Source organism: Patagioenas fasciata, chromosome 7 (assembly GCF_037038585.1).
Source record: "Patagioenas fasciata isolate bPatFas1 chromosome 7, bPatFas1.hap1, whole genome shotgun sequence".
Classification (NCBI taxonomy): Eukaryota; Metazoa; Chordata; class Aves; order Columbiformes; family Columbidae; genus Patagioenas; species Patagioenas fasciata.
The window spans coordinates 34,307,437-34,319,924 of NC_092526.1; the positions used below are offsets into that span (position 1 = coordinate 34,307,437).

Consider the following 12,488-nt stretch of genomic DNA (forward strand, 5'->3'; position numbering starts at 1 on the left):
CCTCTGAGGATAGTGCTGTCCCAGCAGTCCAGGGAGACCTGCCTCATCTCACTTCAAATTACTGGCAAGATCAAGGATTCAGCTGGAAACCTATAGCAAACCAGAACATCTCACGCTTCATACCTTCTGTTAATAAATATCTATTTTCTTAGTCTAAATCAATTACTTATTCTCTGTCATAAGCTAGTCCAATCCCAGCTACAAAGCAGGCTTCTTTCCCATGGAAAAAAAAAAATCATAAACTCTGCTTATTTCATAATTAATTTTACTGTGTGACTTTTCCCAGCAATGCAATTCATTATTTTAGTTCCCTACAAACTGATGAAAATAAAAAGCCCCCCAGCCCGTGCACAGTCTCCCTGCATGCTCTCACGCACATCATTTTTTTGTGGTTTAGTTTCTCATTTTTAAAAGGAAGATGTTTGCTTTCCTCCAACTTTTGGGGTTGGGGGTGGATAAGGTCATAGGGAAGTGAGCATTACTTCATCTTTAATACAGTTCCCAGCACAATAAAGACCATCCTTTACACTGTGGCACTAAAGCGATACTAGAGAACAATAAATTCACATTAATAATTAACATCCATATAATATCAAGCAATCTTGTTGCTCTCATTTCAGTTGCTCCAGAAAGCTTCTGACTTTTCCATTGCAAACGCATGCAATGGGTTGCTGAGCTATTGATTTTAGAAGCTATTTTTTGAGCAATACGCTGCAGGAAAAAAAAAAATAACTGAAGCAGTTTTTTATTCTGACTCCAATTCCAGAATTTACTTATTAAATAGCAAGCCTTACTGCCTTTCTCTTGGAGATTTGAGAATGGTATCTTGAGGCATATGGGAAAAGGTATATTGCTCAGGGGTTAAGGCCAAATTGGTCCTTAAAACCACATGCACTGATGGAGGCAACACTGCTGGGACCCTGCGGGTAAAACTCTTGGCTAAAAAAATAGTTCAGCAAAAAAAGTGATATACAACTGCCTGCATTAATGGAAATAAAAACATGAGGTTCCCATCCAGGCTGTGAAGACTTGGTTAAGGCATTAGAGAATAAAACACAAGTCCACTACTGCTTCTGAGACTCCCCTGACCCGCAGATGGGCAAGAATCAGGCACTGAAAGGAAACAGACAAATTTCCCATGTAAATTGCATCAGCATGAGGAACCACTTTCAGAGTAACACAGTTAATTATGAGCTGATTTCACATGATTTTTCTGACACCCCACCCCAAAACAAAAAGCAACAGGTACTCAGCTTGCTTACTCATATAGCTCAGACCCCCCGATCCAATACATCCAAAAGAAATCATGCAATGGGCACAGCTGCCATATGGCTTAAGAAATAAGATGCCTTCAATGCTTTTTGTTATGGTCTTGACCCTTCAAGGTTCACATTTTCAGTCTTTTTCTCCAAAACCATGGGGGCTAGGAACTTTATTTCAAAAACTGTATAGCCAAGAGTCTCACCTAATTATATGAGCTTAGGCTACAAGGAAAAAAAAAAAAAAAAAAGAGGAAAATAAAGGAGAGGAAAGAAAAGAAGAGGAAAGGAAAGGAACACAGATACCCAGAGATTTATAGTAAAAAATGCAATTATTGGCAAAACACTAATTGTCCCCATCTTCCTTTTTCTTTTCCTCACCCGCCCTGCAGAGGAGTGCAGGTTTTCTTCCCCCAAAATACACGATGTGCTGTTATCCTGCCTTGCCAGCTTTGATTTTTCTGCTTTTAAAATAACCTTTTAATGTCCTACAATGGATACATCTCACTCTGCACACAGGCAATAAATTATTTTTTAAAAACTCCAGCTTCACTACCAGCTAGACGTCATTTACAAGGAAACAAAACAACTGTATTACTCTCAAAGCCAGCCCCCTACCAAACCAGGGCTCAGAAATTATAGGTGTGATTTTGCAGGCTGCATCACAACATGCTTCTATTTACCCCACTACTGATATTTTTTTTAAGAGAAGAGAAAAAAAATAAAAGAGCTGAGAAAGAAGAGAAGAGGAAAGGAAAAGGAAGGAGGAAAGGAAGGGAAGGAAAAGAAAGAAAAGGAAAGAAGGAAAAGAAGGGAAAGAAAGGGAAAGAATGGAAGTCAAGAGTAAACCCTACTAGGAGTGATGAAGTGCTAACAGGTGGGATGGAGGCAGATGTCCCCAGCTTCAGCAGTCATTTTCCAGCTGCCCTTGGCATACAGATGTGCTCAGTCTGGGAATGCAACTGATAGAGGAAATGCAACACGTGGTGCAGGTTTCCAGCTGTTGCAAAGGATAAAAATAGTAATAAACTGGGCTTTGAGTGGTAAGGGGAATAGAAAAGCACTAGAAACTTAGCTAGGTAGGTAGGTACTTAGGGAAAGAAAAAAAAGGGGGGGGGGGAGGAGAGAGAAATACAGAGGAAAAACGTGAATGTAACTAGGACAACCCCCTTGGGAAGAAAAATAAAAAATTAAAAAGAAAAAAGAAAACAAAACAAAAAGGTGAAAAAAGAAAATAACACTCATTTTCTTGCCGGGAGAGCTCCCGAAGCAGCAGCAGGGAGGGATTCCCCCCCCCGCCCCGTCTCCCCAGCCCCGTCTCTGCGGTAACGGCGGGGCCGCGCAGGGCGGCCGGTTACCCGGGGCACGGCCGAACCGCCGCCAGCCGGACCGGGCCGGGGCGGCTCTGGGCCCGTGTGCGGCGGGGCAGCCCTAGCACAGGGGATGGGACGCGGGGCCTCGCCATGTCTCAGGCGTGAGTAGCGGGGGGGCCAGGCGGGGCGAGGGGCCGCGGGTGCCCGGGCGGGAACCTCGGTTAAGGGAGTAAAAAAAAAAAAATATATATATATATATATAAAAATATACATATAAAAGACACCGCCCCCCTCCATGTACCTCCAGAGGAAAACACCTGCCGGTGCAAACGCGCTGTAAGCGGTTGCACCGGGCGTTGCTCCCCGGGGGAGCGGCGGGAGGTCGGGCAGCCAAAGGGGGGTGGGATTCAGCCCCCAAAGTAACCAGAGCACTTTAAAGTTTAGATCAATGTTAATATTGTGCCTAAGAAGGCACAAGGCTACGGTTTTGCTTGCAAAAAATGCTTTTTCCTCTCTTACAGATTAAAACTTACACATACTGGTTGTGTTTGTTTTGGGGTTTGTTTACTTAGGCTTTTTTGTTTCGGGTTTGTTGTTAGGGTTTTTTTTATTTGGGGTTGTTCTCTGTGTGTTTGGTTTTGTGAGTGGTGGTGTGTTCTGTTTGATGTTTTTTCTTTTTCCTGTAATGAACTCCTCCTGCTTTCAGCAAAACACAAAGCTGTAAAAGTTTATTTGCAATAACCAGACACTGACAATGGCATTGGATCAAAGTGACTGCAAGGAGCCATGCTCATTTCTCCAGAAATATCACTAAGATACCAAGCCCTCGGCTTTAGAAAGTGTTATTATTGCTGCACTATTAGTTGGGAACCAAACTCTGAGTGCCATTCATAACATTATCCCTCAGTGTTTTGCTGTCTATTGCCACTAGGTCCGCCAGTATGAGACCCGGGACCTAGCCCAGTTTCAGGGCAGCTCTTGTGCCCAGTTCTGAACTGGACATGGCTTGTTCAAGTTCATGAAAATAATAGTATGTTAGGGGAAGAAAAAAAAAAAACCACACACAAAACAAAAACACAACAAAACGACAAAACCACCACCACACACAAACCACAATTCAGGCAGTATGTGCTGCCTGGTACTGCTCCTTTCCTGCTCTGACCTGGTCAGACCTCTCAAAGCCTCCTGTTTCCAAACTCCAGCTCTCAGGTAAAACCCCTCAAGGCTCTGAAACACCCTTCCAGCCTCAGAACAAGAGTAGCTCTTATTGTCAACCTTCCTGTTGCATCTGCCCTAGCCCAACCTCCAGCCAGATTGCCTTTGCAATCCCAGCCAGACACCACCACCAACTCCTCAGATTTCCAGCCAGGCAGCTTCCTTGTCCTTGCTGCTTGGCTCAGGAGGGAAGGGTGAGCCAAGAGGAATAAAGAAAAACATCACCAAGGGCACAGCAGAAGCCGTTTGGGAGCTCTGACTAAGAACACAGACCCAGCACAGCCTTCAGCAGCCCTAAGTGTGAGGAAGGCTTGGTTAGATTCTCACCTAGTGTAGAGCTGGGCTTGTAGCAGCACCAATCATGCCTTGCACTAGGCACGGTGACTCAGTTAGGGAAGTTCACAAAGTTGATAGTTATATCAACTGCATTGTTTAAAGAAAAAAAAAAGGCAAAACAACAAAAACTCACAAAAGTAGCATTTGACCTCTTCCAGCGAGAGTTCCCAGAATCTATCATTTCTTCTGAGTATCTCACTAACACAGTTTAATTTTAACAGAGACAGGGCTTTTCAGCATGTCCTATAGCATTGCCAGCATTGAACAGCAAATCCATATGAACACTGTACACATCTCCACATCACATGACAAAAATATCTACAGTTCTGTTTCCAAATGGGGTACCGATGCTGGTAAGGGACTCCAGTTTGACAGTGATGTTACTTGACTCATTTAACTGTAGTCACTCCATAGGTGTGCACAGCATAGCATTTACAGCTAGACTGATCCAGTCCTTTTAGACACAAGTCTGAATACACATCAGTTCATCACCTGCTGCATCTGTAGAGCTTGAGTTAAGCAACGGGCTGGGTGGCTTTGTTAACTGTATTCTACACCTCAGTCAGTGTACCACGCTTTCTGGACAGTTTGTGCTTTTCTTTATTGCCCCAGCAACTCTTTTAAAAAATAAATAATTTAAAAAACAACAACCAAAAAAAAAACACCCACCCACAACAGACCAAACAGCACACCATCAATGCACAGAAAAAGCGTGACTCAAAAACATTTTCAGGAAAATTAAAAGTACTAAATTCTTACCTAAATATACATGGCCTCAGGATTTTAATTTCATTATTTTTAGATGGTTGTGGCTGACAGTGCTAACAAATGGATAAAAATTTTTAATGTTTATTAATCTATAAAAATTTTTATCTTAATGTTTACTATTCACAGCTTTGTGCATCCTCCCAAGCACAGAGCTGATTTCCAGCCAATGGTGGCAGTTAAATAGGAGCATGCTTTCCTTTTGTCCTAGGCTATCTTGTTTTGCAAGGTACAGCTCAGCTGGTTCTCAAGTATGTTACTGAGGCTACTGTTACATGATTGTGTGTAGTGAGGTTATCCTGTCTGTGTAGCATAAATCATACTAAATTAGAAGTATTTTAAAAGCCACATGACAAAAATTTCTTATGACAGACTGTTACTTGAAGGCAGTGGAGCCAAGAGCTAATAGTACATGGGGCTTATGAGAAAGAACTTCAGTACTTCAGGCAAAAATATTTTAGGGGACACCATGTTATTTGGCTGGGAATGGGGTGGCTGCCTGTCCTGCCAAGTCACATGGAGGACAGACTCCATCCTACAAAGAGGCAGGCACATCAGCCACAGCCAAGTCTATAATACCAATTTTTCAATACTGTACAGTCACATCCTGTGTCCTGTATAGAAATGTACGTAGCTTTTTTTTTTGAGCTTGAGTTAAACAGCTGCTTTTTAGACATCTGAAAGAACAGCTGCTACACACGTAAGAGAAACTGCCTGCGCCTGCTGCAGCTGGTTGGACGTGCTGGACGTACTAAGTGTGTGCACAGGGCACTTGTGTGCACCCCAAGTCCGAGTGGTCACACAGCACACAATTTACATGGCTGGGGTTTCAGTGTTTGCAGTCAGTTTATGAGCCGTGTTCACCATCCTCAAGGCCCTGTGATTTTAACAGAGGTGCGGTCTAAAGCTCACAGCAACATGTTATTCCATTGCTTTGCTATCAGGATAGAGGCAGGATGCTCAGGAAGCGCTCAGCTATATTGTCTTAGGGTCAGTAAGCTCCATCAGCCAAGCAAAAGAAAAGTCAGCGTGTCCAGACATGCTTGACATTTTCTAAGGACAGCCATAGTGCTCACGAGAGAGCACACCCATTACATTTGCTGTAGGGTTGATTAAGAAGTGCTGGACTTATCGCACTTCCTAAAGTACTCAAACCCCAGCATTTGCATACAGATGTACATTTTGTTCCAGACATTGAACAGGAGATTTACATAGATGTTTTTGCATTTGTGTTTTCCTGCTGCGTTTCCTCCTCTTATGAATGTATTAACCATTTACTTGACCTGTAGGATCTTGACCAGTAATTTCTTAACTTGCACTAACAACCCTAGTACAGACATTCAAAGCTCAGTCTTGGCACCGCTACCATTTGTACCAGGTTTTAATCAGCTACAAGACATTTGCCACTGCCACCAAGGAGCTTTAAACAATCAAAAAGCTTTAAAATTTAATCTCATGTCACAAATAGAACTGATATTAAATCAGTGGCTAAATATTAATCTAAGGCAAGATCTTCAACGTCTCCCCTTCTGCTTCTGACAGAAACAACCAAAGGAGAGCTATGTATTTTATATTATATCCCACAACGTTCAGTTAAAGAAAGCAAGGGTTGCAAAACCAAAACATAAGAAACTGTCAGTGCAACTTTTAATCCCCTCTCCTCTCCCCTGCTTTATGTGGCTGAATTACTATGCAGTTTCTTATGTTTTGATCACATCCTATTTTCTTCCCATGGGGCCCCAGCCTCACTCAGCGATTGGGCTGTTGTTGAACATTTCTTTTTATCCCCTTATTCAGCATGCAGCCCTCAGGCCATATTCTTCAAATTCCATCCAAACGCCACAATTATTAGCTTCCTCCTGGGCATTCCTAGCATATTCTCTCTCATACGTCTCCCAAGCATTCGCGGATTCATCTTTGCCCCTCTTTCCACCCCTAGTGAGCATTAGCATGTTGTCCTGCTTATGTTAAAGTAGGAAAACAGAGACGGAATCAAAATGATCACAACTCAGACTCAAAGCTGCAACTCCCTCCCATGCCTCCTCAATGAGCAGGCAGGGAAAGATGATGTGTATTACTTGTACATTGCCTCCTTCGGGAAAAAGAATTGTCAGTGGAAATATCCCAGCAGCACTTGTACTAGAAAGTAAAAACAGAGGCTACATTTTTCAAGAAACTGTGTAGACAACGTTAAGTGGGAGCTTAAAGCCTCTTGATCGCAGCAGAGGTGGAGCAGCACCCAGACACAGCATTTGCCCTTTATAAACGCAACTGTGGGCAGCTGGACAGGCAGTTGCTCTTGCCTTTTCTAAAGTTGAAGCAAAAACAAGCAAATCAAACCAAACAAACACGCATATACAGTGGTTAATGCTGAAATAACTTCATTATCACACCACATGTGGAATAGGCAAATGCTGCTTGGAGCTTTAGTAGGTAAGGTCTTCTCAGGTCTGGCCTATTTCTGGCCATCCATCTCTCAACTAAGAGCTCACTGCAGTATCTGCTGCAGCAATGCTACACACAGTAATTGGATAACAGTTACCAAAGCTCTCCTTCCCCATCCTTTGATTCTTCCCTGGCCAGGAGGAATACTGCTAGCAAAGCAGAGGAGGCTGTTCTCCTCCTTACCTCAAAAAAAGGGCAGCCACCAGCCCAGGCAGGAGCTGCAGCCAGCCAGCCAGAAGGATGGCCCTTGGAGCATGCTACAGCAAAGTTCAGCCAAGAATAAGAGAGACATCCTCAGCCTTAATTGCTTCACAACATCCTCGTGTAACGAAACAGGCATTTTTCCTTCAGCTCTGCGAGTCTGGCTGGAGCAGGTGCTCAAGACCTGTTGAGGTGCAGCACTGCAACCACTGCCTAGCAGAGCAGGCTTCCTCACCTTCCCTGCGGCTTCCCATTACATTTCTGCCACAAAAATCTTGTATCTTCTATTCACTTTCTGTCGCAATACCAAAGACTGCAATTGGAGATGACAGAGGCATAGAGCCGTTCATGTTAACAATGCCAGCAGGCTGTATGTTTTCTTCCCCTGTCACAACCAAAGCCTTTTGAGGTTTATCCTTTGTTTTCCCCAAACGCTTCAAACCCTGTAAAACATCACGGCTAGAGCAAGCACGCTTAAAAGAAATCATCTGGCAGCGTTAAATTCACACCAGCTAAGAAGTTTGTCATAATGGTAAGGCTAATCTTATTTTAGGAGCAACGCAGGCCTGACCAAGGTCAGACCTACAAGTCAGCACTGCTCCAAACTGCAGGCTAAAGGTGTTTGGAATTGATTCTGACAACTCTGGTTGTGTCATAAGGCCACACTGATCTCCATTTCTGTCTGCACCTCTCCACCCCCAAAATTTGTCTGTCAAATAAGACCAAAAAAAAATGAAAGAGAGGACTGCTTATATATTTAACGCAGCTATCTGCACGCAATACCTGAGCAAGTTGTGGTGAAGGAACAGGTAACTGCTGACTTGAACAAGCCAGCAGTCATTTTAAGCCTGGTGATTTTTAGAAAGAGAAGAAGAAGAAAAGAAAAGCAGCAGCATTTTTGTAAGCCCCTTTTCCTCTCGGGGCCTCACTTTCCCCTCCCAACCTTTGTCTCTTGTTTCTTTATTCGACAGAGGCTGCAGGGCAGGGTTTCCCTCCCCTGTGTCTGCCCAGGGCTCAGCACAATGGCTGACCTGCCAGGCCCCCAGTGTCTAGAGGAGACCCTGAGCGCTGGCCCCTCACACACTTCCTTGTTGCTAGACCCACATCTCGGTCACCTCTTGTCTGCTCCGTGACTTGATCTATTTTAAAACACACACGATTTACTACTCATTTAATGAAACAGGAGTTTCTCTATTAGGTGAAGAGAGTTGGGCCAAGTCAGAGTCAAATGTTTTCCCTTCCATCACGTGAGAAACACAAGTAGGGCCCGTGCAATACTACACTCTGCATTCACGTGATTAGCACGTGAGATATTTCTGTCCTTAGAAGACAGACAACTCAGAAAAAACGGGCATCAAGGGAACATACATTCAGCCCATATACAAATCCAGAGATGGACACAGCTTGGAGCGCAAACTGTGCCTTGTCCTGGAATAAAAGAAATAGTGTTCCCTTTGGCAGCTAACTAAAATCACCAAGACACTTCAGCGGAGAAAAGAAAAACCATACACACAAAGGTAACCTCAGTTAAGCCAGATTCCACTACTGGCTCAAGAGCGGTCTGAGGGTCAGTTTGCGTGCTCAGCACAAATCCTTCCAAAAAGGGCATGCTGAAGTCTCAAAACCAGTTCAACACAAGTAAGCAGCCTAACCTCAGTTGTACTCAAAACTGACACGTTTATGCTAAGCGTAAGAAGAGATGGGTCAAGAAATCATGTGGAGTTAGAGGGCCCTGAAATACTAAAATGAGGCAATGAATAATATGGCAGGATTTTAAACATCTCTTTATAACTTGAGCAGAAAAACATATTTCTAAGCTTTGCTCTAAATAAGCAGATCAGGCTTTATTTTGAATAATAAAAGTGAGATTCAAACACAAAGTCATATTATAGCACAAGAGTCATCGTAAGCCCTTGTTTTAGACTCCATTTCTACTTTGTGGGAGCGAAGAGAATGGACATCAGTTAGGAGGTAAAGCTTTGACCTTCCCTCCAAGCTGTGAGCTGCCAGAAGACACTCTCGGGGCTCTGGATTTAAATCACTTTATGTGTTTTTTCCTCATCCCATTACAGCATTCCTTATTTTCCCCATAACACTCATGTTTTGTAGTTGCTATGACAATTTGCAGCATTACTTACACTGCTATACACATGCAGAGATCAAGAGGCAGACTTATTTCTTTTCCAGGATTTAATAATCTAATGTCTTGAGTAGGAAAATTATGTTTAGTCCTGCTGGTTACCTGCACTAGTAGGCTAGTTAGATGCTCTAATCTCCTCTAATTCTGATGCAATATCATCCTCAGGCATGGATACAGCTCATGACCTACCTGTTACAGAACAGGAACAAACCTACGAGATGGACCAGTAACTAAATAAAGCACCAGAGTGCTCAAGGCTGCATTGTAGTCCCCTGTCAGTGCTTGGAAGCAATTTTGAGGGAGTTTACAACTTAATGCAGAGAAAGACTGAGCAAATAGGCAAAAATTAAAATAGGGGCTTAGTGGTTTCATACTGTCTGATTACCAGGCGAAGAGAATCAGTCCTGTACTTTGCTTTTAACGTGTAACTCATTACTCCTGACTACCCCTGAACATGTTTATCAGCCAAAGCTGAGGGGCTCCTCAGGAATACAGCAGCTCTGCCGAGTCCCCCAGAAACAGCTATAAAAACCTAGCACATCTCATCCTTCAAACTAGTCCAGAAGGGGTCCTATTTGGACACTAGTAAAACCCAAAATAATTATTCTAATCCTTTTTGGGGAAGGGAAACAAATGGCTCTACATGTGTCCTCTAGTTTTTAATCAGAGTGAACCAAAGAAACACTCAAATCATATTTCTGTTTGCACTGTACAATTGTTAAGTATCTGCTGTTCCCCATCACATGCCTAATGACTGAGCACTAGGGCCAGGTCCCCCAAGCTGTCAGTCACCCTGACCACAACAGGTACTATCAGCTTATCACAGCTGAAAATTTAGCAGTTCCACATCAATCTTTTCCTTCAATACTTCATTCCCCAGTGGACCTCTCCCTTCGTTTGCATTCAGTTACACAGAACATCACTACTACAAGCTAGAAATATAGTGTAATAATCATAGTCTTAACATCTGACCCACAGCAACATGCTTGCAATCATCGTAATGCTTATCTGATAAACTAATGCTTTATGGAAGCAATTATGTTCCATCTATATTGCATTATGTTAACATACTCTGAAGGGCTAGAGCACTCTGTCCCCCTCCTCCCTCAAAAAGTCATTCAAAATATAAAAAGAAACTAGATATTAGCTGGCTCAGCAGGAGGAACCACTTGACATTCCTCAGTCAGAGGAGGCAGAAAGGGAGATTATTGTAAATTAGAGTGGACAATCGCAGAGTTGGTTCTCTTTGGCAGTGCAGTCTGTTGTCTCCATGCAATAACCTGCATTTGAAATGCTCTAGCCCGAGGATACCCACTGCTCATAAATCACTGGTGTGGTTGGGGGGACAACCTTCAGGGCCAGGCTTCCTCCAAGATTTATAACCTCCCTATTACCAAATAGTCCTTGAGTAGGCACGGCTAAGTAAGTACAATATCGCGTTGTTTCCTTCTGTGCTGGAAAACCACGTGAACCTCACACCAGTGTATGTTCTTCTGTGTCCTGACTTCAGAGGAAGTGCACAAAACTCAAATTGATCAACCAGCAGAGCTGTTAGGTCAAAGCTAATGCTGGTCTCATTTGTGTCTATCTTCTCCCCACTCTGCTGGTTTTATTTTGTTTATCTCCTGCACCTGGGTTAATTGCCGCAATTGAGTGATTGGGGTGGTGCAATGGGATGTAAATGAAGTAGTGAAAAAGGAAGGGGAAAGACCTGGGTGGGCTGCAGAGGTATTAGGAAAAGCCAGGCCAGCTGCATCCTGCAGAAACCCTGGTCAGCTGAAAAGTATAATATGCACTTTAAAAAGTTAGTGGTGCAAATTCAATAACAGGGTTCAGATTTTTGATGTTTTTGCTGACAGCTGCAGGGAGTCCCAGCAGCCCTGTCAGCATCCTGGATATGCAGCACCCACCTCATGCTCAGGGCACTTGAGTTTGTCCTGTCCACCCCCCTGGTCCCTCTTGCAGCACAAGCCTCAGGCCACGCTGTACTCCAGGACTGGGAATGATAAGATCAGCTGACAGAGCTCCAATTTAGGCATTTATTATCAAGCACAAGCAACGTTTACAGCTGTGCAAGCTTTATTGTCAGAATTATTAGACAAGCACTCCCTCAGTGCTGCTCAGAAAGCTCATCTAATGCTGGCGGGGCCTTTTGCTGTCTTCGTCCTTCTTTGAGAAGCTCTAGGAACAGCAAACAATATCTAGGTTAAGCACCTGGATGAGTCTAGGTTGCACCATTGAGGCCAGTGGCCTTTATTTCTAGGACTAAGAAAAAAAGTCAGCTTTCTCTGTTACCTTAGCCAGCTGTCCAGACCCCATTTCTTGCTCCTTTAGGATGATTTCCCATGAAGTTCTGCACTGATCTGCTTTTACCATGAAACCCAATGTCAGGAAGTCCACATTCATATCAGAGCTCCACCTATTTATACCAAAGCTACCCAAGTAAACAGCATTATCACTTCTGGAAACTAAGCTGGCCTTAGGTGACATCTTCCATTGTCACATAGTCCTCTAACTACTAGACCAGACATTTAACAATTGCTTGGAGTGCAACAGTTGCTGCCATAGAAATAAATTATTTTCCTTCCTCACTTCACCTTTGAAAGAGTGCCCACAGCTACACTCTAGCATTGACACCAATACAGCCTCTTCCCTGCAGTTAGCTCTGAGCAACCACTTTAGAAAGGCAGAACAGCAACATCAATTGGTCCTCATGCCAAACATGGGGGTTCCTAAAAGATACCTTCACCCATCATAAGGGCTTTGCGGGGAAGCACCTTTTCTATTAAACCAACTTCTCAGCACAATTAAATG

The 12,488-nt window shown here is 43.5% G+C and overlaps 1 protein-coding gene across 2 annotated transcripts in view; it reads left to right on the forward strand.

Moving 5' to 3' along the window:
- Positions 1 to 2,663: 2,663 nt before the first annotated feature.
- IQCA1 (IQ motif containing with AAA domain 1) overlaps positions 2,664 to 12,488 on the forward strand; it is a 105,964-nt gene continuing 96,139 nt past the window's right edge. For both annotated transcript variants that reach the window (XM_065840982.2, XM_071811319.1), the window contains exon 1: positions 2,664 to 2,733. In XM_065840982.2, the coding sequence (XP_065697054.1) occupies positions 2,723 to 2,733 (11 nt within the window). In that variant the 5' untranslated portion in view covers positions 2,664 to 2,722. The remainder of the gene's footprint in view (positions 2,734 to 12,488) is intronic.